This window comes from Hesperophylax consimilis, chromosome 7, assembly GCF_061612785.1.
Source record: "Hesperophylax consimilis isolate HC1 chromosome 7, BYU_Hcon_1.0, whole genome shotgun sequence".
Classification (NCBI taxonomy): domain Eukaryota; kingdom Metazoa; phylum Arthropoda; class Insecta; order Trichoptera; family Limnephilidae; genus Hesperophylax; species Hesperophylax consimilis.
In genome coordinates, this window is record NC_142842.1 from 15,342,985 (window position 1) to 15,355,367 (window position 12,383).

General features: G+C 32.7%; 1 protein-coding gene across 2 annotated transcripts; it reads left to right on the plus strand.

Annotated features, from left to right (window-relative positions):
- The first annotated feature begins 2,802 nt into the window (after positions 1-2,802).
- On the plus strand, positions 2,803-6,436 carry Vps28 (vacuolar protein sorting 28). 2 transcript variants are annotated; one of them, XM_089633753.1, is made up of 6 exons: positions 2,803-2,922; positions 3,280-3,343; positions 3,590-3,785; positions 5,006-5,107; positions 5,392-5,526; positions 5,941-6,436. In XM_089633753.1, exons 1-6 carry the CDS (start codon positions 2,916-2,918, stop codon positions 6,070-6,072), a joined length of 636 nt encoding a protein of 211 aa, XP_089489879.1. In that variant the 5' UTR covers positions 2,803-2,915; the 3' UTR covers positions 6,073-6,436. The 2 variants fall into 2 exon arrangements, with proteins under 2 accessions (XP_089489879.1, XP_089489880.1); XM_089633754.1 differs by having other exon boundaries at positions 2,831-2,922; positions 3,283-3,343.
- Positions 6,437-12,383: the final 5,947 nt, after the last annotated feature.

Below are 12,383 nucleotides of genomic sequence, written 5' to 3' on the forward strand. Positions count from 1 at the left end.
ACAAAGATCAACAATTGCTGATTCTGAATATACAGGGTGTATCGGCACGTACCCGACAAACTTTAACCAGCTATTCCTTAGCATATTTGGAGTAAAAAATCTTATGTGCACTTTGCTGTCCGGTAACGTTTTTTTTAAAATAAAAAATTTACTATTCATATTTTCACCACATGTCTGTCACCACTGTTTTATCCTTTGTCAAAGTTTGAAAATCCATCTGGCAATATTTTATTCGAATTCCGTTGAATAATGCACGTGTGTACCTATATTGGGGCACTTTTACAATCACAACGAAATGGCACGGCACCATTCGTCTCATTTTTAACTATTATTATTTAGTGTGTGCGAACGAGCGAAGACGCTTTTCGACATACTTGCTTATAACAGCTGTTGAACCCAAAAAGCAATGCCAATGACAGTGATGTAGTGTGGAAATTTTTAATTTTTTTGTTTTTAATTGAAAAAAAAATGCTACCGGACAGCAAAGTGCCCATAACATTTTTTACTCCAAATGTGCTAAGGAATAGCTGGTTAAAGTTTGTCGGGTTAGTGCCGATACATCCTGTATAAGTTTTATTATATGCATATAATTAACTAGTGGACTATGACTTCTTCCACGATTCACTACTGTATACCACAATGTTACTGTTAAAAAACTTCATTACTTCGACTTTAATTCGACTCCTTATCTCATTCTGGTGCAGAGATATTGCGTTAAGTATTTCTCGGGCGTCCCCGACTTCTTTTACCATTCAAACCATTCTCTAAACACTTCAGGCACTAATAAGAACAAATTTTGAAATTTTCAGTGATATCAGTCGCCTACTTTTCGAGTTTTGCGAGTGCTTACGCAGGGTGAATTTTTATATATTATCAGGGGGTAAAGTGCGCTAACTTCAGAAGGTGATTTTACATAGAATTAAAAGAGAAAAGATTTTTCGAAATTCCAAGGTTTTATGGTAGTTTTTGGGTAAAAAAGTATTCTTAAAAATAAATATTCATCTATGGAAAAAAACAAACAAAAAAATTCTATTTTTGTATGGGAAAGAAAAAAGTGGAATTTCTATAAAGTTACTTATCATTTTTACATTTACCATCATGTAGAATCACCTCCCGAAGTTAGCGTAATTTCCCACGTTAGAATTAACTCCATAAGAGACCAAACGCCCTATGATTGGTCGGCAGGTTGTGACAGAACTTATACTGCTGCTACCTCACGGGTCAGCCGGCCGCATGCATTAGAATGCGGACAATTTTGTGCAAAATTGCACTGTGTAAACGCGCACACGGGTTACCACTGCGGCATACAATTAATTTTTAAAAAAATGTTGTTTTTTTAGACTACTTGCTAAATATTTAAATTAAGATTTGTTGATTTCATATCGACCTTAATGTTAACTGACCAATAGTCATTTGTTCTATGCCCCCTTTATTAAGGAATGTTACGAAGCAAAATTAATTTTGAAAGTATTATCTAAATCTAAATGCAGTAAAAATAATTTACAATACAACTAACTAAAAAAAAATATTGAGAACACTAGAAACTAAGGCAAGAATAATAATGACATGAACGGGCCGCAGTCACAAGGATAATAATGCTAAATATGTAGTATTTTTTGCAGGCAGAGCTAAAAATTGTTCTTAAAGTAAATCATTAATCGGACATACTAAATTCTGTTGACTGTAACGATTGAAGTGAAATAGAACTGCGTCAATCAATCGTTTAACATGACCCCGGTCGCTCACGACCTACTTGCGTCGTAAGCGGTTCGCTAAAACCCGCTCCTTGAGCGGATTTTACAGGCGCTCTGCCATACCCAAAACCCGATTACCCGTCACCTGGCTACTTTCACTTTCGTTTGACGTAGGTAGGTAGGAAACATATTTATAGTATGAATTTATAATTTTTTTTATCACACCTATTACCGATCAACTTTCCCGTCATCAGGAACTGGTTCCAAAAGTATCTGGAAGAAGAAGCAGTTCTATGTTCCATGTAGGTCTCCGGTAACTGGAAACTGGAACCACAATCAGTGGCGGCCCTTCCCTCGGGTCAATTAGTCAATGACCTCACTTTTAGATGACAATAAATCATAATATTATGATATATTATACAAACCAAAACAATGAATAACTGGTCATTCTAATATATTTGAAAATCTACCGCGAGATTGAAGGCAACAGCGAGCAGTGACATCTAACGCCTCAAATCGAAGCTTCTTTTCCCATGCACCTATGATTGGCTGGGTCAATTATCAGATGTACTGCTATGATATTATCTTTATTTTTACGTGCCATAAATTAAATTTGAATCACCGATGATTTTTAATATTTATATTTTTTTGTATGAAGCAATTACTTTGTGGTTAGACATAACTATAATTAAAACAAAGTGTTTGATTTAATTATAAAGATTTTTTTTATTACAAACGGTATTAATTTAAAGGGTACATTCTCCCTTATTATTTTTTATGAAGGTCTTGTAATAGTAACATCTTGAGGCAAATATTTTATTGATATTTTCAGCTTCACAAATCCTACAATCATAATTTGTCACGCTAGTAAGTGTATTATAATGTTTGATTCGAAGCCCTTTTTCGAGTGGCGGATTGTAAATAAAATAAAGACATTTAAAAATTCCAAATAATAAAATCTTGATAATTAAATCGCCATATTACCTATGAGGCGGTATTCCACAAATAAGGCGCTTTTAAAATATTAAGCGATTGTTTTATTTTAGTAGCTACCTAAATAAAATATTTTATTCCAGTAGCTACCTAAATAAAATATTGTCTTTGGTGGTAAGGAAATGGATATTTTTAGTCTATGTATTTATAAGTGTTTATCAGCTGTCAATTTGAGTACAAAATTGTTTCAGCAGAGTAGACTTGATTTGATAAATCTGCAGATTAGTCATGCAAGGTAAAACAATTTTAGTTCTATTCTATTTTAAAGTAAATAAATATCCCTTCGATTCTGTTGTTAGGTAAATCCCGGCTCTAAATCAAAAACATTTCATAACCCGATGACTAATAAAATGTCAAAACAAAAGAATTGGTTTTAATTGTAATGTCGTCGTACGTTAATATTTGTCGTATCCGGGATTTAATTTAGTATTGCAATTTGATTATTACGTTATAATTTAGTCATGACATCGAAATATTGATTTAGAAAACAGAGCACCTAATAATAATACATAACATTTAGAGCCCTTGTGGCCGAAACTTCATCGAGAATCCTTTAATCTGACGCATTTTTTGCTTTTATATTTATTTTCAGAAGCTAACCGACCCGAGTTGTACGAAGAGTTGAAGTTATACAAAAATGCAAGGGAGAGGGAAAAGTAAGTTTGCTTTTAAAACTTGATCATCAATACAATGATTTAGATCTGCATAAGATGACATCACAAAAAATACAACAATTTAGATCTGCATAAGATGACTTCACAAAAAAATTACAATGATTTAGATCTGCATAAGATGATCTCATAATCAAATCCCCTCCATTATGAGATTATTGCATCAGTATTAGATTATTTGATGTTGTTAAAAGTCATAATATATGTTCATTCAACTGATTTTGTTTACAGACATGACAACATGGCAGACCTTTACGCTGTTGTGAGCACATTACAACACTTGGAGAAGGCTTACATCCGGGATTGCGTTACTCCGCAAGAATACACTGCCGCTTGTTCTAAGCTTCTGGTGCAGTTTAAAGTGGCATTTAAGCAACTCCAAGGCGATGAGTACCCAACTATTGATGCTTTCGTCAAGAAGTTCAGGGTAAAAACTTAGATTATATTATATAGCAACACTGATTTCTTTTTAAGTTTGAACACCTTTGATTACTTTTAATGTGAGGGGTAATTACTACAACTGGGTAAGTCCGAAATCAGCGTTTTTAAGTTATACACAAAACTTTATTTCCTTGCCCATGACATTGTATGTATTTGTTGCATACATGGGATTACATATATGCATGGGCAAGGAAAAAAAGGTATTGTTTTTGTGTGTAACTTGAAAACACTTTCAGAGTTAGCTCGCGAAATTATGTGCACATTCTTTGCCTTTCGATAATGCCACTAGTTTTCTTTGGGTCTGTCCGTTTCACTCAATGGATTAGTATTTTACATTAAAAATTAAGGCAAATATGTTGTGTGTAAAACTACTTACAACTATACTATGAATGAGAAGATTAAAAAATGCATTTCTAACAATAGCACAATATTTATGAAGGGATGCTTAAATGGTTTGCACATGCAAATCAAATGAACTGAGAAAGGAGTGTCAGGAGAATGTAGGACAAGCAAGTGAATAGAATACATTGGGGTCCACCCAGAATGGCAGGGGGTAGCCCTATCCTACTGACTTTCTCTTGGGTACAGAATGAACTATCTACAGGTCAGAAAGGATTTGCAGATTGCTTCACATTTCTTCTGACAGATTTTTTCCAGATGATTTGAAAACTCAACTCTAACGGGGATCTCTATCATTCTTTGTTCTCAATGTTTATCTCCGTCACCGACAGCATAGACTGTTTATCTCCCAATCTGCAGGAATAACTTGCGAATGGTCATGCCGGTGGGAAGAGCTATCTTGTTGTCAAAAATAATCGCTTTGGATATTGACATATTTAACACCAATGAAGCAGAATTTAATCAGAAATCTTTGTTTCTGTTTTTATATATTTATTTGTTTTCCTTATGTAGTTACACTTATCAATATTATATTTAACAACGATTTAAAATTGTGTTTTGTTATGTTCTGCTTCTTCTAATGGTTGAATTGAATTGTGAATTAACTATTTAGTGAACCATATTCTTGAGTCAAGAATCATTTTAGCATGATGCCTTGTATGAAAGTGAATGAAAAAAGGAGTGTCACTTTCCATACTCTCTTTCTGTCCTCGCTTCCTACCATTTCACCTATCCCCTGTGGTGAAATAGCATGATGATTAGTTTAAATTACTTTAAAAACATAATTTTCTGTATTTATTTTGATAGCTGGACTGCCCAGCTGCCTTAGAAAGGATAAAAGAAGACAGACCAATCACCATCAAGGATGACAAGGGAAATACCAGCAAGTGCATTGCTGACATTGTATCTGTAAGTTAAAATTCATATTGCAATATGTATTATTCAAGTGGACAAAATCTAGAAATATTTTATAAGTCAAATTGCCCAATTTATAATTTACGCATTGTTTGAATCTATATAAATACTACAATTAGTTATAAAATTTGTACTGTAGATTTCAAATAAAATAGCAAAATAATCTAGCTTTGAGAGCTGAAGAGAATAGATCTCTTAACCGGAAAGGTTTGCAACTAACCTGTGGCACTTAATTGATGTTTTAATTATGTTTTGATGGTTTATTAATTTATTCCTAGCTCTTCATTACGCTTATGGATAAATTACGCCTGGAAATTAAAGCCATGGATGATCTTCACCCGGAGTTGAGGGATCTTTACGATACAATGACGAGACTTAGTATTTTACCAGAGGACTTTGAAGGCAGGGTTAAGGTGTGTAACTATTTCTGTTAACTATACCTACTTAAATTTGTCTTCACCGTTGAAAATAGCGGCACATCCACAAAATTTTGTAAATAACGTCTTCATTTTTCCTGTAATTCATAATAAATATTCACTTTAATCATTCTGTTAACCTTCAACGTACCAAGGTGCAAACAAAACAAGGGGTCACTGAGATACCCCACGATTGTTATCATCGTAAGGTTTTGTAGTAATGCATAAATTAATAATACAATACACTTGCTATGGATCTGCTGATGCATGGAGGTTGGTAATTTCAGAGATTTTGGTTAGCCCTGTTGGCAACTGGAAAGTTTAAAACAAAATTTACTGTGTTTTTTTTACAACTTTTTAAATTAAATAATACATATACAGCTGTAAACAATTATTTATGTATTTTTTCAGGTTCAATCATGGCTGAATACCCTCAACGCAATGCAAGCCTCCGATGAGCTCTCGGAAACACAAGTCCGTCAATTAATTTTCGATTTGGAGTCTTCGTATAATGCATTTAACAAACTTTTACACACGACCTAAGTTTGTTTACCATTTTAATAAATATTTTATGTTCCTTAGAATTCCAATAATACTAATAAACTATTGGCATCATGTTACAACAAACATTGCACAGTTTCTTTCTTTGTGATTGTTAAATTGAAATAATTAACTGCAAGGAATGTCACTGTACTAAAAGCATAAAATATATACATATTTGATGGTTCGATCGGAACTGTCTCGGGGTAAGAAGTAGAGAATGTGATATGCATAATAATTTTTCTGTTGAAAAACCAGTACCTTTGTTTATGTTGGAGGAAGACCTTGATAGAGCCACCATAACACATGCTTTATTGAATAACGTTATGTGAAATTATAAAAGAATAAACATTATTTTAAAAAGAAATAGCATTTATTTTGTTGTAGTTGTTTGTACCCTGCTTTCTCTACTTTCTTCCAGATAATAAATTTCCACCCTTAGTGGAAGTTTTTTTTCCAGGACTTTGAAAAGAGTGTTTCTCACTTCTTTGGTTTTAAAATGTGTAAATTATTTAAAATTCTTTTTCTGTATGGGACCTGAGCCAAGCCTGGTGGTGCTCTGCCACAATACATTTTTTCTTCATTATTGTTATTATAATTGTTTGGTTGTTTTCAAAATTAGTAGATTAGTATTTTGATTCTGATAATATCTGGACCCATTTAAAAGGATCTTTAGATTTTCGTTAGTGCTTTGGCATGTAAAATCAATCAGAATTTGATTATGAAGCTTTATGTATAGAAGCTAAATATGAACATACTTTTTAAAGAATTCCGTGAATTAATTTTATTAGTAAATTTTTTTTAATACATTTTTCAAATAAGTGTTTTTACATTTCCCATTGAAGGCAAAAAATAACAGGAAAATAATTAGAAAACGAAAACTAAATGGAGAAACACACAATATTATGTTCTTGCGTAAGATCAGACATATTTTTTGTTGCGAATGGAAATATATATTTTTTTATTAGTTTCTATTACAAAGTTCTTATTTACATTGTGTAATTATAACGCATGATATAAGAATAAATTCGGGAGGAATGCAGATCACGCCAAACTCTGGGAATTGAATAAAAATGCACTTTCTAGATGAAAAAAGTGTGTAGAAATTCATTAAAAAAATAATTAAGGCGCGGAAGAATAAATTGAGGGAGATACAGCCGATCAAAATTTAATAAATTGCACTTCGCGATCTGATATTATCACCATATTCGGACAGTCCGCCGCCATATTTTGTCACGAAAATCAAATTAAAAACTTTTAATACTTTTGAAATTTCAGTAGTGCCATCCAAAAAATAAAAAGTGTTGCCATATAATAATATCAATGCATGGAAAATTCTGAAAATTAAATATCATTTGCCAGATTGGTAGTTTATTATTTAAAATCTTGTAAATACTTAATTTATGTATATATATATAACCTAACCTAACTGTGATTTTCTATAACAAAAAAATGACCCTTTAATAACGCCCACTCGCGTCCCCTTTAGAGTTTTATCCCAGTTTTCAAGTAGTTTGTGGGCTACGCTAGGTTTGTATAGACGGTTTGTGATTTAATACTAATACCTTTTTTCCATGTTATTTCCTGTTACACAAAATTGCCCCTTTAATAACGCCTGCTCGCGTCCCCTTTAGAGTTATATCCCAGTTTTCAAGTAGTTTGTGGGCTACGCTAGGTTTGTATAGACTGGTTTGTGATTTAATTCTAATACCTTTTTCCCATGTTCTTCTGCCTACTCTAACCCAAACTAAACACCTAACCTATTTTGTAAAAAAATATTATTATTATATGGCAACACTTTTCTTTTTTTGGTTGGCACTACTGAAATTTCAAAAGTAAATAGTTGCTAATTTGATTTTCTTAAGTCATAATCGGGGGCATTTAACTAAGCTTTGGCCTTGAAACTCATTTGAAACCGCCACGCCCACCTCAAAATTCTTATAGAAAACGAATAATATGGCTAAAAGCTCAGATCTCATTGGTGAGAAAAGAAGGATTGGTTTGATCTCTCGCTCTCTACCATAATGACTCGTGTAACAGAAAGAGATGACGGAATTTTGCCGTTTGACAGTTTCAAATCATTCAAACAAAATGAGTGTGGTTTATTTATACACGCGGGTTGTCATTTGCTGCCGAAATACTATCATTTCCGTCGAAAATATTGCGTGTTAAGGTTGTTGGTGATAAAAATACAATATAAGCCAGTATAGTGTTAGCGAGTTAGAAACATATATTCAACCTACCTACGTAAGTTCAAGTTTAAAGTGAATTGACAGTTATTCGTTCGGTTTTTTGAACAATGCTTCATACTTGGCATATGTCTTCCTCCACAACATATAAATGTTATTTATTATATCGATAAACTTATTCATGTTATTGATTAGTGTTATCCTGTATTATCTTATTGTTTTGGTGAAATTAAAGATTTTTAAACATATGTAACCATGAGTTCATGAGGCTGAAAAATGTCGGAATTCTTCCTCATACTGTCGGACAATCATGTTTTGGAAATTTTCTTCAGTGTTTTTGCAAATTTATTGTCATTTTGGGTTTCTTCTTCCTTAGATTAACAAGTTTCGTCTCAAGGAAATGCACTGTAAAAGTTTATTTTCTTAGTCAGATGAACCTTGCCCTTGGAAAACATTTCGACATTTTTCTGCTTCAAGGACATTTTTATTTTTATAATAGTTTTTTTGGGCTAGTGAATGAATAGAGTAGGCTGAGAGCAATTATGTTGTCTATGGTCGCATCTTTTTTAAAATGGCCTTGAGTTTCCTCTACCTTGTCTACTGCTCTGCTCCGCACGGTAGGTACTGCTTGTATGCTGCTTGTATATCTGTGGTTAAGTACTGTATAATTCCGTTACATACAAAAAGCCCGAAGATATCGATCTAGAGAGTGGTATATTTATGGTCATAATTGATAAATAAAACATGGTCCTATGTATCGCGTACGAAGTTTCAAAACCCTATAACTCAGTTAATAGTGCCGACCCCCACCTAATTCTTTCAGATTCGGATTCCCCAGCCCTAAATTAGTCTAAATCAAGTTCAATTTCGGTTATACTCCCATAAACCGAATATTACCCTCAGATCGCGAAGTGCAATTTTATTAAACTTTGATCGGCTGTATCTCCCTCAATTTATTCTTCCGCGCCTTAATTCTTTTTTTAATGAGTTTCTACACAATTTTCTCATCTAGAAAATGCATTTTTATTCAATTCCCAGAGTTTGGCGTGATCTGCATTTCACCCATAAATTCAAATTTTTCACAGTCCTCACTAGCGATTCCTGCTGTTTTTAAATGTTTTTATGAAGTTATTAGTTTTTAGTTGTCTATAAATACCTATTAATATTATTGTCTTCATAATGTTTGCATGTTTATTATCACTCTGTTCTCTCAGCTATGTTTATACTTTAGTTTTAAATATATTAATTTTTGTTATTTTTTGATGTTTGATTTGGTAGAGCATTATATAGTTTTGTAGTATGAAAATTAATATTTCTCTTTCGAAAAGATGTATGTATTCAAACTGGGAATAACCAGTAAATTTTGGCTTATTACCCAAGTTGTAGTTAGTTATGATGGGCAGTGGAGTATTATTTAGATATAGGCACTGTTTAATTTTTGGGTAAATATTCGGAATCGCTGGACAAGGGTTATATGAAATATTTATATATAAAACCTTCTGATTTACCTTAATTTACTATAAAAGGAATCTGACTGCATTTGGGATATTTTTAATTTTAGCATTTTAATTTTTAATTACGTAAATCGAAAATTCACTTTCGTTGTATGGAATGACAGCTGGAATGGTTTCTGTTGATAAAATTTTCTTTTGTTTGTATTCCTGATACGAGTAGCTAGAATTTGAATCATTTCAGAATGCAAATTCTAGTTAGGTACTGTTTTGGCCAAAATCGAAAAATAAAATATTTTTATGTTACTTAAAAAACTTAAATTATTTATATTTAGGTATTATTATAATTATTGTTTTATTTAACCTAAACTATAGTAACCTAACCTATAATAATCAAACCTAAACTAAACAAACCTATATCCTAACCTAACCCAAAATAATCCAACCTAACCTAACCTATAATAATCCAACCTTACCTAACCTAACCTATATCCTAATAATAATCGAACCTAACCTATAATAATCGAACCTAACCTACAATTATCCAACCTAACCTAACCTTAATCCTAATAATAAACCGACCTAACCTATAATAATCCAACCTAACCTAACCTATAATAATCCAACCTAACCTAACCTATAATAATCCAACCTAAACTAACCTAACCTATGTCCTAATAATAATCCAACCTAACCTATAATAATCCAACCTAACCTAACCTAAAATAATCCAACCTAACCTAACCTAACCTATAATAATCCAACCTAACCTAACCTAACCTATAATAATCCAACCTAACTTAACCTATCAATGTTGGGGAACCTTTAATAACGCCTGCTCGCGTCCCCTTTAGAGTTATATCCCAGTTTTCAAGTAGTTTGTGGGCTACGCTAGGTTTGTATAGACTGGTTTGTGATTTCATTCTACCTAATCCAACCTAACCTAACCTAACCTATATCCTAATAATAATCCAACCTAACCTATAATAATCGAACCTAACCTACAATATTCTAACCTAACCTATAATAATCCAACCTAACCTATATCCTAATAATAATCATACCTAACCTATAATAATCCAACCTTACCTATAATATCCAATCTATCCTAACCTAAATCCTAATAATAAACCAACCTAACCTAAAATTATCCAACCTAACCTATAATAACATCATCTTTTTTAATTTTTCTATTTTATAAAACATACCTAAATATCTTTATTTTATTTTTCGATTTTGGCTAAAATAGTACTTACCTAGTATTTGCACATGGTAAAAAATATAGCCACTCGTATCAGGAATACAAACAAAAGAAAATTTTATCAACAGAAACCATTCCAGCTGTCATCCCATACAACGAGAGTGAATTTTCGATTTACGTAATTAAAAATTAAAATGCTAAAATTAAAAATATCCCAAATGCAGTCAGATTCCTTTTATAGTAAATTAATGTAAATCAGAAGGTTTTATATATAAATATTTCATATAACCCTTGTCCAGCGATCCTTCTTGAATCTTTCGTTGTAAATAATCTAGGCTGTTTGAAAATAGTTTTATTTTTGTAGAAGGTATTCTGTCGGTCCAATAACACCATAAGTATATTAATAAGTAATGTCATTGTATCGACTTGCAAAAGAAAATGTTTTGCCATTCATGTGAATGGCCACAATAAAAGTCAACACCATTGTTTTTTTGTAAATTGTTGATTTCTCTGAAAGAAACAATTAAAATGTTCACACAATCCACACGATTCAAAGAAGTTCACTTTTGTGAAAATAATGAAACAAATTCCGCAATTGTTTAGAAAACAAAAAAATCATACAGCTAATTAGCGCACGAACAACGATTGATTAGGTAAGTAATTACAAAAATTGCTTTATGAAAGTAATATGGTTTGTTACATATTCATCTTCTTCTGGTGTCCTCTCCTATCGGATGTGGCTACCATCAGAAAAGTCTTCAATCTGCAGACTGCAGCCCGGAACGACGCGGCGGAACTGTATTTAAACCAGTCACGTAGATTACATACTACTTTGTTCTCCATCAATCTTCCCCTGGATCATCACATGGAGGTAATATGATGGTTAATATTTTCTAACATGACCAATATGTTGGGATTATAATATAAGAATATTATTCTGTTACACAAGGAAACGGTAGGTAGATATAGAGGGAGTTATGGCTGTACCGGTGCGCAACCAGTAAGTACTGCTGTTTTTGCAACAGTCTGCTAACAGTCCCCTTCTATCACCCAACTAAAATATCACCCTTTAAATTATTTTTCATAAAGACGGCGCTACACAAAAATACAAAAAGAATGTTAATTATTACAGCGATCACCTACCTAGGCGTCTACTGGTTTTGACGAGGGGGGGCAACATTTTACTTGAACCAGGCGCCGCACACTGGAGCCAAATACTACAAGTTGATACAATAAACAAAAAAAAATTCAATTATACGATGTCGCTTCATTAGTTGCTCGATAGTTGTAGCATTATTATATAGTAGGTAGAACCCCTTGACCATACCCTTCTACCTGTGACACCGCTCAGTACAGGGCGAACACTCGTTTACAGCGAATACACCGTTTACAAGTGCCAGCATAAACCTCATCTTCAATTATTTATTTCGGAAGATACCTATTACGAATCCCAAAAGTGATTATGGAACCATC